The sequence below is a fragment of the Haliotis asinina genome, chromosome 2 (genome assembly GCF_037392515.1).
Source record: "Haliotis asinina isolate JCU_RB_2024 chromosome 2, JCU_Hal_asi_v2, whole genome shotgun sequence".
In the NCBI taxonomy this organism is placed as follows: Eukaryota; Metazoa; Mollusca; class Gastropoda; order Lepetellida; family Haliotidae; genus Haliotis; species Haliotis asinina.
Genome location: NC_090281.1, coordinates 85,235,018 through 85,248,071, shown reverse-complemented (window position 1 = coordinate 85,248,071; position 13,054 = coordinate 85,235,018). Strand labels below are relative to the sequence as shown.

Here is a 13,054-nt window from a genome sequence, read left to right as displayed (position 1 = left end):
CTGTTCGTTATAAACGCGAGTTGGCTATAAGGCTGTTCGTTATAAACACTAGTTGGCTATAAGGCTGTTCGTTATAAACGCGAGTTGGCTATAAGGCTGTTCGTTATAAACACTAGTTGGATATAAGGCTGTTCGTTATAAACACGAGTTGGCTATAAGGCTGTTCGTTATAAACACGAGTTGGCTATAAGGCTGTTCGTTATAAACACGAGTTGGCTATAAGGCTGTTCGTTATAAACGTGAGTTGGCTATAAAGATTTTCGTTCTAAACGCGAGTTGGCTATAAGGCTGTTCGTTATAAACGCGAGTTGGCTATAAAGATTTTCGTTATAAACACGAGTTGCTTATAAAGCTGTTCGTTATAAACGTAGTGTACAGTAATTCAAGAGAGATTCCCTCGTGTATTAAAGAACCCCTACGTCTCTATATAATTGAGCTACAAAAGGGCTGAGGGTGAAATGGGAGTAATGTTGTATTAGATACATGTTTCGGAAGACCATGCTCGGGCAGGGCCTATAGTTTCTTAACGTACATGCGCATCTACATTATGGAGTAGGGGTAGTCGGGGTTGTCGTACCTAATGACGCTGGGCCTTGTTCAAGCTATTACCCACTGGTTGGCCATCAGTGATGGTGAAATATTGATGACCGTGGATAATGTCATCACTCACTCACTCACTCACTCACTCACTCAATCGATCAGTCCCTCACTCACTCACGATAGACACTATATATTGCAATGCACTGATACGAACAGTCTGAGTCACGCAAACGTTCTGTTCTCATGGCAACAGGTGAGAGGCGAATACAAATCCTGGCCGACCGCTACGAGTTGCATCACGCTCTACAAAGCCATGCTCTACAAAGTCGCAACTTTATATCCGTTTCGAGACCATAAAATGTATAATCATACTTTTGACTGTACTACTTACGATCTTTTACTCTGAGTTTTACTGAAAGGATTGCATGTGATAATAGCAGATTCTGAAGTAAATGAGACTTTGATAGACATGTAATAACATTTACTGAACAGCGGAGTGAATAAGCTTGATTTATGCGACTCTTAGTGACACTATGTACCGAAACGACGGGTGGCGCTTAGAATAGACTTCATACAGTGTACCTATGTTAACAAACGAACCCGTGGTGTTTTGGCGAGATGTGCTACAGAGCACACCGCAATCCAACCGTAAGGTGGCGCTCTTCATATACTCGACTCTGAACCAGACAATCATGTGATTAACAGAATGAGTGAGCACTGATGTACGTTTTTGGGACACGATGACATGTGTCAGCTATGTCATCGAGTAGTCGGGTTGCTGTGGACCAATTGTAGTAAGTCATTAGTGGTAAGAGCAAATATGCTATAACGTATCAAGAAAGAAACACAGTTTTCTATCGCCACCTCATCACACAAATATACTTTGAAAGATAATGTTTGTTGTTACCCTGCCTGTTCCATGGGGAAAGAAGAGCGCTATCAAATATGTGGCCGCTAAAAATATTCGACCGTAAAGCGCAGAAAATATCCCATTCTACAAGTAATTTGTTTTGTATTAAAACTGTCTACAAAAGCGGAACTAAGTTTTCATCACAAACATTTTGTTAGTGTTACTCAAGACTACTGCTTTACAAAACACAGACCATGTATAATTTATAGCATAGACTTTGTACTCATTTTTATTCGAAAACAATTTTATCTTGTTCTATACGTCATAATATTTATATTTATGTAACATTAAACATTTACCTCTATTGCATTGAAACACTGCCTTAGTCTCACGTGTGATATCATTTAGAACGATAAGAACTAGACAAGCTATGGGCATAGACTCTTTAGAGACAATCATCGATTGTTAATTTCAAGCGCTGCTTTTTGTGACATAGCGATGTTTGCGTCACAATGACTCTTGTAAACAGCATCCTCGATATGGTTCAGGGTATACGTTCCGATGAATTTCCACCACAAGGGAGACTTAATAGAAACAGAAGACCGGGAGAGGCCGTGCCTCAGATTTCTAATGTTTGCAAATTGAATATACAAACCGTCGATAGTGGACCCCAAATTAAGTGCGGGTGCTTAGTCAGCACACAAAGATGAAATCTACATAGGCCTTTTTCTGAACTATAATTTGATTTAAATCTTATAAACTGACTAAATGAAATCCGCATCATACACACCTACTGAATGGTTTCTTTTGTAGAAAAGGTAAAAAATGTATTAAACAACCATTCTTTCAATTTTCAGTTACATTAAAATTTAAATAACGGCTGTCTATTTTCTTTTGCCCCTCATTTTATGTGTAACCAATGTATATAACCTAGCCTAACGCTTAGTCTCTGCATACATAATTTTGATTCTAACAAGACATCCCATTTAAATCGAAACTGAGCCCCTATGAGATGAAGATACAGATTTAAGACTTGCTCATTTGGGGCTTCAGTGAGGTCTAGACTGTGGGTCTAGTAACGCAGATCATGTAGAGTTGTGAGGCAGAGATGGAAACAGCCGGTCGGATAACTACAGTCATGCTTGTGTCGATGACAGTTGGAGACAGCCTTGTTCAAGTCTCTTTGGCAATAACTATTAATGCAGCCCATAATGGGGTAGGTTAAATAAATAATAAAAACAAGTTATTCTGATAGATGACTGCCGTCCTAGATGTACTGGCTGCTTAGGTAGAGTTTCTTGTCATAAGGACAGAATTACTCCACATCCATAAATTTTTCATTTAGTACAGCCTTGCAGCAAGCCTAGGCAGCGTTGGGGACCGTGTACCAGGAAGGCTGTTGAACATAGCCCGTTACAACAGATAATGACTACAAAGTGTCTTGTGTGTATGTAATGTGATTAAATATATCATAATTCTGTCGCATGGAATTGTTATGCTACAGTCACTATAAATTTAGAGTCTAAGTAAACGTGATCAAAACTGATTCAGAAAACCGTTGATATTAAATTGATATTGTACAAGACATTTTGATAAACAACTGCCCATGCAATATGCGTGTGTCTAATTCTGTATGAGATAATGCAACTTCAAACTACCCCTGCGTAGGGTGAGAGTACGTCTCCATCATTTGAGGTCATATACATGTACATCACTGATACAGAGCGTCGTTGCCATTCCGCCCATCACTTACTGGTCTGAGTGAGTAAGTGTGGTTTTGCGCCGCACTCAGCACTATTCCAACTATATGGCAAGATTCGAGAAATTCAGAACAATCCAGTGGTAAACAGCATGAGCATCGATATACGTAATTTAGGATGCGATGCATGTGTCAGCCAAACCTGTAATCGCCTCTTGCTACAACTCTTGGTTCCTGAAGATAACTTCTTAGCGATATTCCAGCAACATCACGGCGGGGGACACCAGAAATGGGCGTCACTCATGGGGAATTGAACCCGGGTCTTCATGCCCCTAAAAACACACGCACGCAGGCACGCAGGCACGCAGGCACGCACGCACGCACGCAAACACCACGAATCTCTTAGAAATGATAAATTTGAGAATTCGTGAGGACTGGCAGAATTGTGGAAGTTTTGTGACGCATTGCGTTTTAGTTACGATACAGGTGCTATAGAATGACGAACATTCGTGGGATTCGGCTGGACTCGCATGAATATCCGCAAGAATTCACAACGATTTACAATAATCTATTACCAACACTGCATGGACGTTAGGGATCACTTTCGAATAGGTTTAGAGTACGCTCAATGCAAGTACGAATCAGGTACGAATAAATGAATTCGTGAGTATTATTGATAATTTGTGGGAGACAGATCATACAAAAAACGGTCGTTACCCTGTTTGGGCATCAGATCTAAATGGATGTTCTAGGTAGGGCAGCTGTAGTATTGGTCCTTGAACTGGAGTTTCAACACCAGCTGCTGATCACTAGAGGACTGCTTCGAATATGGAGGAAAAGAAGCACCCAGACGGTGGGATCATGGCTTACACCGGGTAGAAGGTCAGAATATGATCCCCACAACAGACTCATGCAGTTGTTCTTGGGACCTTGCTGATTCGTGGATTTCGTGGAACAATCGTCAGCAGCTAATGATTTGAAGTCAATGTTAAACTCTTTAGATACCGAATTTGCCAGCAAACGTAGAAGAATCGAAGATAGTTCTTATCTGCTTCGTACCTACGTGTATTTGTTGGATTCCCTACAGATTCATAGCCGATTCGAATCCACAAATGCGTAAAGAATACCTACAAATGCCTTCTATTCAGCTACGATCACTTAGAATGCACTACGAATTTGTTACGAATTAACTACGATATTTTAAATCGGGAGTTCGTGGACAAAATGTTGAACAGTTCAAACGTATGCCACGAATTCCCCGATTGGTCAAGAATTGCAAGAACTAACTACAACTACATAGTGAATTAGTTAAGAATTTCACAAACTGGTTCTTGTGGCTGTGTATATTTACAGTCGGCATTTGACTGAAATACTGCTAAATGTGCTGTTAAGTATTCATTAATATAACTTCCTTTAGTTAGAGTATTTAGTGTTTGCTTTTACTTCTTGTGCTGTTATTTTTCATTGCCATTACTGCTTCCAGTAATTCAGTGATTCGTCATTCCTTGATATTACTTCTTCAAGGGAATTAAATTCATTTACCGTTATTCCTCGTGAAACATATATATTACACGTCTTCAAGTATGAATTAATGACAGTTATTCCATGACGTTATTAATGAGTACACAGCCATGGGATACAAAACATCATTACACGCTCGCTGACTCATCATCATAGCATTAAGTGGCACGAGACACTGGCTGTATCTCTCACCCTTGACATAGTTACTCCGTCACGTAATTAGGCCCAATGTCATCAGTCGGCATGTAGTCCCAAGCCACATCACCCGCAGTCTAAATCTCATGATTGTCAGTTTAAGTAAGAAACTGGGGGAATCCAGTCTGAAATATTCTAATTTCAAACATGTCTTAATAAATGAACTCGAGGCTGGGATTAACTTGTCCCATAATCCCTCGATATATCCGATGTGGCTGATATACATGATTCATATACGTGCCATTCATACACTTATCTACAATCAGACTGCATTCCTTTATCCTACACTATATGACTCATAAAGGCTGACATTTCGAATATTCAGGAAAAGCCATTTTAACATCGGATATGATTTAAATGTAAGGGAAACAGCATGGTCGTTATACAACTTAACTAAGGGTGCACATAATCCCTATTTCAGAGAGTGAGGTTTGTTTTACGCCGCTTTCAGCAATATTTCAGCAATGTCACAGCGGGGATATCAGAAATCGGTTTCACAGACTGTACCCATGCGGGAAATCGAACCCAGGTCTTCTGAGGTACGAGCGAACACTTTAATCACTACACCACTCCACCGGTCGAGTGAGTGGGTGAGTGAGTGGAGTTTAATACCGCTTTCAACCAGCTAGACAACTCAGTAGCACACAGTTCCCTCCCTCACCCCCTTCATATCTCGTAAACCGACGTAGTATCATTAAGGATGTTTTCACTAAATTCAACGAACACAATGGATAGTCTCACATCCTTCCTGCAAAGCTTCACCTAACGCGATTGAAATAGACGATATTACCAGAAAACAACAATGCATGGTTGAAAACGTTTTATCATAAATGTAGGACACTGACTGACATCAAGAATCCTGCATCTTCCTTGTTTAAAGGAAACAACTTCACATCATTGTTAATCGAATTACCAAACAGACATACTGAAACTAAAAAGGGGAAGTTATCCATAAAACACCATTGTTTGCAAACGAATTCATTACTTGTAAAGCTTGAACTGCGCCGAACAATGTTGACAAGGTTATGCAAAGACATAAAAAAGTCATCTGTGGTCCTGTTCTGTTCATGGAAGTTTCTAGGGAAAACAGTCTCAATTATATTTGATTCATCCCACTGAACATGTCAAACGTCATTTTAGTGTGTCATGCTGACCCTGAACAAATACATCCGATATAGCCCAGGCAAGTCTATAATGGCTTACATTACGCTGGCATGTCAAGATCAGTGTAGGTTCTGAAAACAAGTTCCGGTGTCCATACATATAGTTCATTATGTAACTTATGAACTCTTTTTTCTGTATTTTTTCTAAAGTTAAGAGACTAGCTTTTAACTATCGAGCATCGACCAAAACGTTCATACAATTTTAGGGACAATTTAGGACCCGAAATCATCCGTTATTTCTTTAGTTAAAACTGATGGAACACGGGAACGTGTATATCAATGAAATCTGGGCACTTCCCTATTCGCCGTATGTAAATGTAAGCAGAATATGCGTGTATATATAATGTATTTGTTTTTTGTGTGTTCAGTTTATATTTTAGCTGGATATACGTTTCAAAAGGAATACCAAATGGATGTTGCTGTACCGGGTATTTCAAATGAGCCCCGTTTTATTCTGTAAAGCAATATTTTTCTTCTCTTCTTTCCCGTATTCAGTTACAACATCACCATCAACTCAGGGCTGCATCTACAACGACGGCGATGTGTTGTGACAGGCTCTGCCATCAAGCGTTCCTCCCGGGCGGTGGTGTGTGTTTCATGGTAGTTGTATATTTCAACAGAGGCCAGATCCAGCTGTGCTGGGCAGGGAGGGCAAGTGTTTAGACAATCTTGATATCGTGTCAAGATCATTGTAACGCCCATTTATGGGGTTTCTACAAAAATATGTGTCATTCCATCGTATCGTAGTCAGTTACGCATTCTGTTTAGATCTTAATACGTTTTTTCACTTAAACAATTATGAGCGGATGAGGGTGCTTGGATGGCAGGGGTAGCACTGTGGTTAAAGCGCTGACTCGTAACGCCGAAGACCCGGGTTCGTTTCTCCACATGGGGACAATGTGTGAAGCTCATCTCCGGTGTGATATTGCTGGAATATTGCTAAAGGTGGCGTTAAAGCATACTCACTCACTCACTCACTAAAACTCACTCACTTAAACAAACATGTCTCAGTATTACACTGGAATGTAATCAATCACTGGATTGTCCAGTCCACAGTCGGTTTATTCACAGACCTTCATAAAATAAGATCCGAATTTTATCGCATAGTTGAAACATGTATATACAGCAATTCATATAGCTTGAATATTCTTGTGTTAAACAGAAAACACGCAAACATGAAACACCCAACTATACAATAATGTAACACTCATATACAATCTGGACTTAAAACAGGCATATATACAGGGCTATATTTCATCAATTAATTAATTCATTAATTGCTTGCTTGCTTGCTTGCTTGATTGATACTTCATTACATCATTCAACCGGAAATTGAGTGAGGACGATATAATGTATAAGTCCACTACTGAGTGACGTCTACGTTGGCTGTGCCACTCAGCAGTGATGACGAGGAGTGAAGATAGACCACTTCCTCCTTGACGGCTCCCTCTACTTAACCATGAAAGTACCATTTCGTGCAAATATCTTTAACAGACACTCTGAGGGTGATACTGCTACTTTTCTGAAATTCTTGTTAAGTGTACCTTTATAGCCGCTAAGCTGACAACACCGTTGTCTCGATGTAAACACTTGGTCCGAGCGTATTCTGATATAGTCACCATTTCGCGTTTGTATAGAAACGTGTTCATGCTGTTGGTCACTAGGTTGTCTGGTCCAGATTCGATTATTTACAGACCGTCGGCATAACGCTAAAAATACTGCAAGACGCGACCGCGTAGGTTTAACAGATGCTAGTTCTCCATAACATGACATAGTGTTTCATTATTATCCACCAGGGATGGTCTGATATAGAATTGACCGTCAGTTTAGAACTGGCGACTAACGGGATCGGGTCACACTCGCTGACTTGGTGAACACATGTCATCGTATCCCAATTACGTAGATCGATGATCATGCTGTTGATCACTGGATTCTCTACTTCAGTCTCCATTATTTACAGACTGCAACCATATAGCTGGAATATTGCTGAGTGTGTCGTTAAACAAACAACCAACTGCAACCATCCAACTATAATTATTATCATTACTGTATAATAACTGTGGCAACATATAATGCCATTATTATAATTATGTACCCAGCACCCTCATGGATGTAGATATACAATACAATTGTTTTATTATTAATATTATTAGTTTGTTTTTGTGATTGGGTCATTTATGACTGTTTAGAAGCCAACAGTTCATAGTCTTATATACATTGATATACGTTGTTTTTCCCTATAAACATGCGCTGTTCACAACACATCAGACAGCAGATGACTATAAGCATCCTTCAAATGCCGATGAATCATATTATGGTCTGTGTTAGATATTGGGTGTTTCGGTGCAAATACGGGTTTAATAATGCATTTACTGATCAATGAGCTTTTGCGTTGTCTCAAGAGACCACACCGTTTTAGACAGATCCAACTGGGAGGTGAGTAACAGTTTCGACCGCACCTTCCCCAACAGCACTGCGAAAACACACATCAAGGAAATGAAGAATTTTGTACTATAACGAACATTGTAGAACATTGCAGAGGTCTTCTGAGAAGAGATGAGTCATCGCTATGTTGTCTGTCACCTCTAGGTACACAGACCTTATGACGTCACAGTGACTCACGTGACCTTAGGGTTTCCCTCTGTTGAGGGGCGGGACTGCGAGTGCTTGTTTGCATTGTTTCAGTAAATGTGTCAAACAGTTCAGCCCTTTCTACTATCATTAATGGGAACAAAGTATGACAATAGCACCCGTGGCCAACAGCACAAATCGATGAGGAATTTCAAAGGGGGTTTTCCGTGAGCGGAATAATAAAACAGGGATTCCCTAACGCTCCATCTACATGTGCATGGCGGGCTGTTTAGAGAGCGCGTGTTACCATGGATACGTCGCGAAGTGAATGAGTTCAGACGATATTTCTTAAAAGCTTGAAAACCCGTTCACAATAATCGTAAACTGCACCTCCTCACACGTGTGTCCATATTATAAACTAATACATGCAGATACATGTGGCGAACGTATCGATATATGGGGAATATATTGCATTTGAAAGGCTTGTTGTCCCCGTCATTGTACACCTGGGTAAGATGATGTATCGACAAACTTGGTATTATACTATAGTGAATACTAAGCACTTTTAAACATGTTTATATACTGATGGCTCCGTTCATCTTGTGGCTGGTTGAAAGGAATTAAATTCCTATAAATACATCACGTTGAGTGGTGTTTTGTGAAAAAGGGGGACGTTCGTGTAGAAGTAAGATGAAGTGGTTGTACATTCCACCTCTATTCTTTTGGTGAGAGGGTATAGTGAATAGATTCCACCACTGCTATTACTTTGAATGTTATTTGTAATACTTTCAATCTAAATAATATTACCACCAAAGTTTTCATTTACTGATGGGACAACTACTTCTTTCACTACTACTACTACTACTACTACTACTACTACTACTACTACTACTACTACTACTACTACTACTACTATTACTACTACTACTACTACACGTTGTGCTGCCACCTCCAGTACTACTACTACATCAACACTTTAAACGTCACGACATGGGTCAAGGCCTATGATTGTAAATATCAATCAGTCAACAACATCTAAATGTTCCGTGTCATGTATTGCGCTTATACATGTCATATTTTTTGACATATCACTGATAACAGAATGTTTAAAGCTGTCCTACCTGCAGCCAATCTCCGGCCGAATATATTGTCCTTTTTTCCTTTGAGTTGGAGGAGACAGTCCAGGCCACTCTGGGAGTTGACCACTTCCCTGACGCACATGGCACACTCCATCCGAAGCACCATGTCGGACAAACTGACCCCCTTGTAACTGGACAAGTTTTTGAGGCACTGGAACAACAGCCCTAATCCATCGAACTCCAGGAACTCTCTCATCCAGTCACGGTCATTTGACTTAATAGCTTTCCGAAGTTTGGCCAAGCTTTGGACAGTAGGGTTCCGTATCCACAACAGGAACTGCAGAGAATCGGAATCCAGTTTAGAACTATCATCTTCATCATCCGAATTGGCAAGATCCAGTCCCAGAACAAAGCCATCTGACCGGGCTCTCTTCCCTCGTTGTTTCTTGCGTTTAGCTGCCGCGAATCGCGTTGACCTTTGTACAGGTGGTGAAGCAGTCTCCCCGTTCATGACGACGGCTTTTCCGAATGAACAGTGTCCACAATCTCCAGGAGAGAAACAACACGATATTTTCACTTGAAGTAAAAGCTCCGAGACTCCTCTCGCTCAGAACGCGAGTAACCCATCTGTCAGCCACATGCTAGAGTGAGCGGTGGAGCGACGAGTTGCTGGAGCGGCGTGGCAGCAACTGGTCGACTGAAGTCAGCTCTCACAAGCTATAAGGAGAAACTGTAATGAAACCCTCGCCTACAACCACCTCACTTCTCCTGTATCTCCTGCACTCTCGCTGACTCCTGAAACACGGCGGGCATAACATAAGCGCTCGTTCGCCCTTGATTAGCGGTTAACTGTTTCTAATCTTCACTTGTTTACCTACCGTCTTTAACAGTTTTCCGGACAAATATTGACAGGCTGTCCATGCTGACAGTCGGTTCGATCAGCACACTGATAGTATTATCTGTTTTCTAGATGCCTTGTTTCTCTTCACACTTCAATACACAGGTCGAACTACGCTTGTCCTGTGTATTCTACTTTTACAACAGCAGTAAAGAAGACATTTCAATATATGGAATATTTTCACGGCTGACGGGTTACAACATGCTGATAACGTCCTGGGAACGCAGTAGTAAGGTAGACTGTAGCCCAGTCTCTGAATGTTAATAACTCTCATGGAAACAAATAGTTATTTTTGTATTGAAAAGGAAGCCAGTGAGATGGGCGATCCTGAACTTGAGGAAATCTAGACTTGCTTCATTTAGGGCTTTAGTTTTGCACAAAGGACCAGAAGGACGAGTAAATAATGTGGTTCATTGACTGTGAGACAGGCTATGGTGGAGGCTATGAGGCGTGGTATGTTGTGCTTTTCTGCTCTGCTGGTTACTCTGACATCCAGTGTTATGCCTATGTGCAGTTATGATTTGACAACAATATACTGCTTTATGGCACTTTACGCATGCTCGTATAATGGGAAGGTGACTAACAGATAATTCTATGGCTATATAGCTTCTTTTCTACAAATATTAATGAAAGTCGTGATGTTTTTGGTTCTCCAGTCAGTATACATATATTCAGAATCCGAACCTGGGGAAAACTAAGATTCACTTCATTAAATGTTTTATCATTAACGGCTGTGAGGAATGGACAGTAATAGGGTTCAGAGGCTGTGACATGCGGACCACTGACTAGAGCAGCTAGGTGTTAGGTAAGAACATAGTCGGTGGAGAATGGGTCGGGCAGGCTGTATGTAGGGGGTGTAGCTGTGTGGGCAATCTCCACAGAGTATGTGCTTACTTCCGACAATATTTCTGTATGTGAATGGAGGAGACGACAGACTAGAAACGGGGTTTAGGCATTGACCTCATTTAAGGAATCGAACCCACAGCTACGAGCTAAAACTTTCACCTCGAAGCTGCGGGTCTATCCACACATATATACATTTATGTATACAATATAGTATATACTATATGGTATGTATTCAGAGACTAAGAGTTAACCTAGTCACCATCACCCTTTCTCTATAATCCACTCCACCTACTCCTAATTGTCTTCACCTACTCCAGGTTGACCCGATCGTGACTCTCTTAGCCCCTCCGTCTACCACACACAAATGAAACGTTGTCCGTCCTAGCGCCCCATCCAGTCTACAAGCATATTAACCTTCCTCACACCCTGACACCCTCAATTCTAGAAGTAGGGCCTATATAAGGTCTTTTTTGCATTATTGACCGAGAGACTCACCTCGAACAGAGGATCGCTTGACCCGACTGAGACTCTATAACGCTGAACCTGATAAGGGGCGAATGTACAGTTGTACATTTATATGTACCGTGTGTATTTATAGCTATCTGACTGCAGTGTCGACACAGTCAGTATAGCGTATAAACCGCAAACAAACAGTCCCACTTCAACATGCTTGATACCCATGCGGCAATAGAGAGGAGTGTTAAATAACTGGTACAAAGAACCCTTTGAAATTCATGTGACAGATACTGACATTATTCCACTCAGAGAACTATGAACTATTTCTGCAAGAGGGCAGCAGTTATGTCAGTTTCAGGCGAAATGATATAGTCGTATAATAGTCGGTATATGTCCAGCTGACATCTACACTCAGATCAATAACAGAATGTTGCCTTCATTGCTGTTGGATATTTCCTTCATTACCTATTGCCATGGAGAAGATTATAGATTACGTTATAATCCACGATAACAGTCATATGTGTACTGCTGCAAGTATCACTTCAAACAACAGGGTACTGTTTACGTCACGCGGACGTCATAGATCACATCATTCAAAACTGTTTGTGACGTCAGGGAACAATTATCACCCACTAGAAACTATCCGCGCAGCTGTAAATTGTTGAGACCATCTAACAGTTGTGAGCGTTGACCGCTTCCCCATCTCTCCCTCCTCGACACAGATGCATCACTTCCGTTTGATTTTAAACATTTCTGTAGTTTAGCTCGTTCTCTTTTTTCGTAATTTAAAAAAAACACACCTGACTTGCGGATATCAACAGAACGATGTGTAAACTCAATGTCAACAATAAATACCAACATGGGCATGAAATAAGTATATTCTATACATCTCTAACTACTCGTGACACAAGCCTTGTAAATATTAGTTCAACGCTGTCCGTTACGTATGACATGATACATCCTCTTGTTGAAACAATAAATAGCGTGACGTTTCAAATATTCCATTGTCTCCAACAGTTGAAAAGTAACTCTCATATATTTTCTCTATCTCTTGATCTAAAAAAGCACTGTCACGCTTACATGTGACTTTGTTTTTGTTTGCTTTTTCTTTACCTCTATACGCAGGTGGCCGAGCTGTATTACAAATACAATCCAGTGCTTCACACCGTGCCCATCCATCCACAAGCACAGTTTGATGGGGACATATCTTTCTTGGAATCCCACGGATCTCGAATG

The 13,054-nt window shown here is 40.8% G+C and overlaps 1 protein-coding gene across 2 annotated transcripts in view; it reads right to left on the bottom strand.

Annotated features, from left to right (window-relative positions):
• The window catches only part of LOC137274480 (inverted formin-2-like), a 48,390-nt gene extending 37,976 nt beyond the window's left edge, over window positions 1-10,414 (bottom strand). For both annotated transcript variants that reach the window (XM_067807686.1, XM_067807687.1), the window contains exon 1: window positions 9,661-10,414. In XM_067807686.1, the coding sequence (XP_067663787.1) occupies window positions 9,661-10,129 (469 nt within the window). In that variant the 5' untranslated portion in view covers window positions 10,130-10,414. The remainder of the gene's footprint in view (window positions 1-9,660) is intronic.
• Between the last annotated feature and the right edge of the window lie 2,640 nt (window positions 10,415-13,054).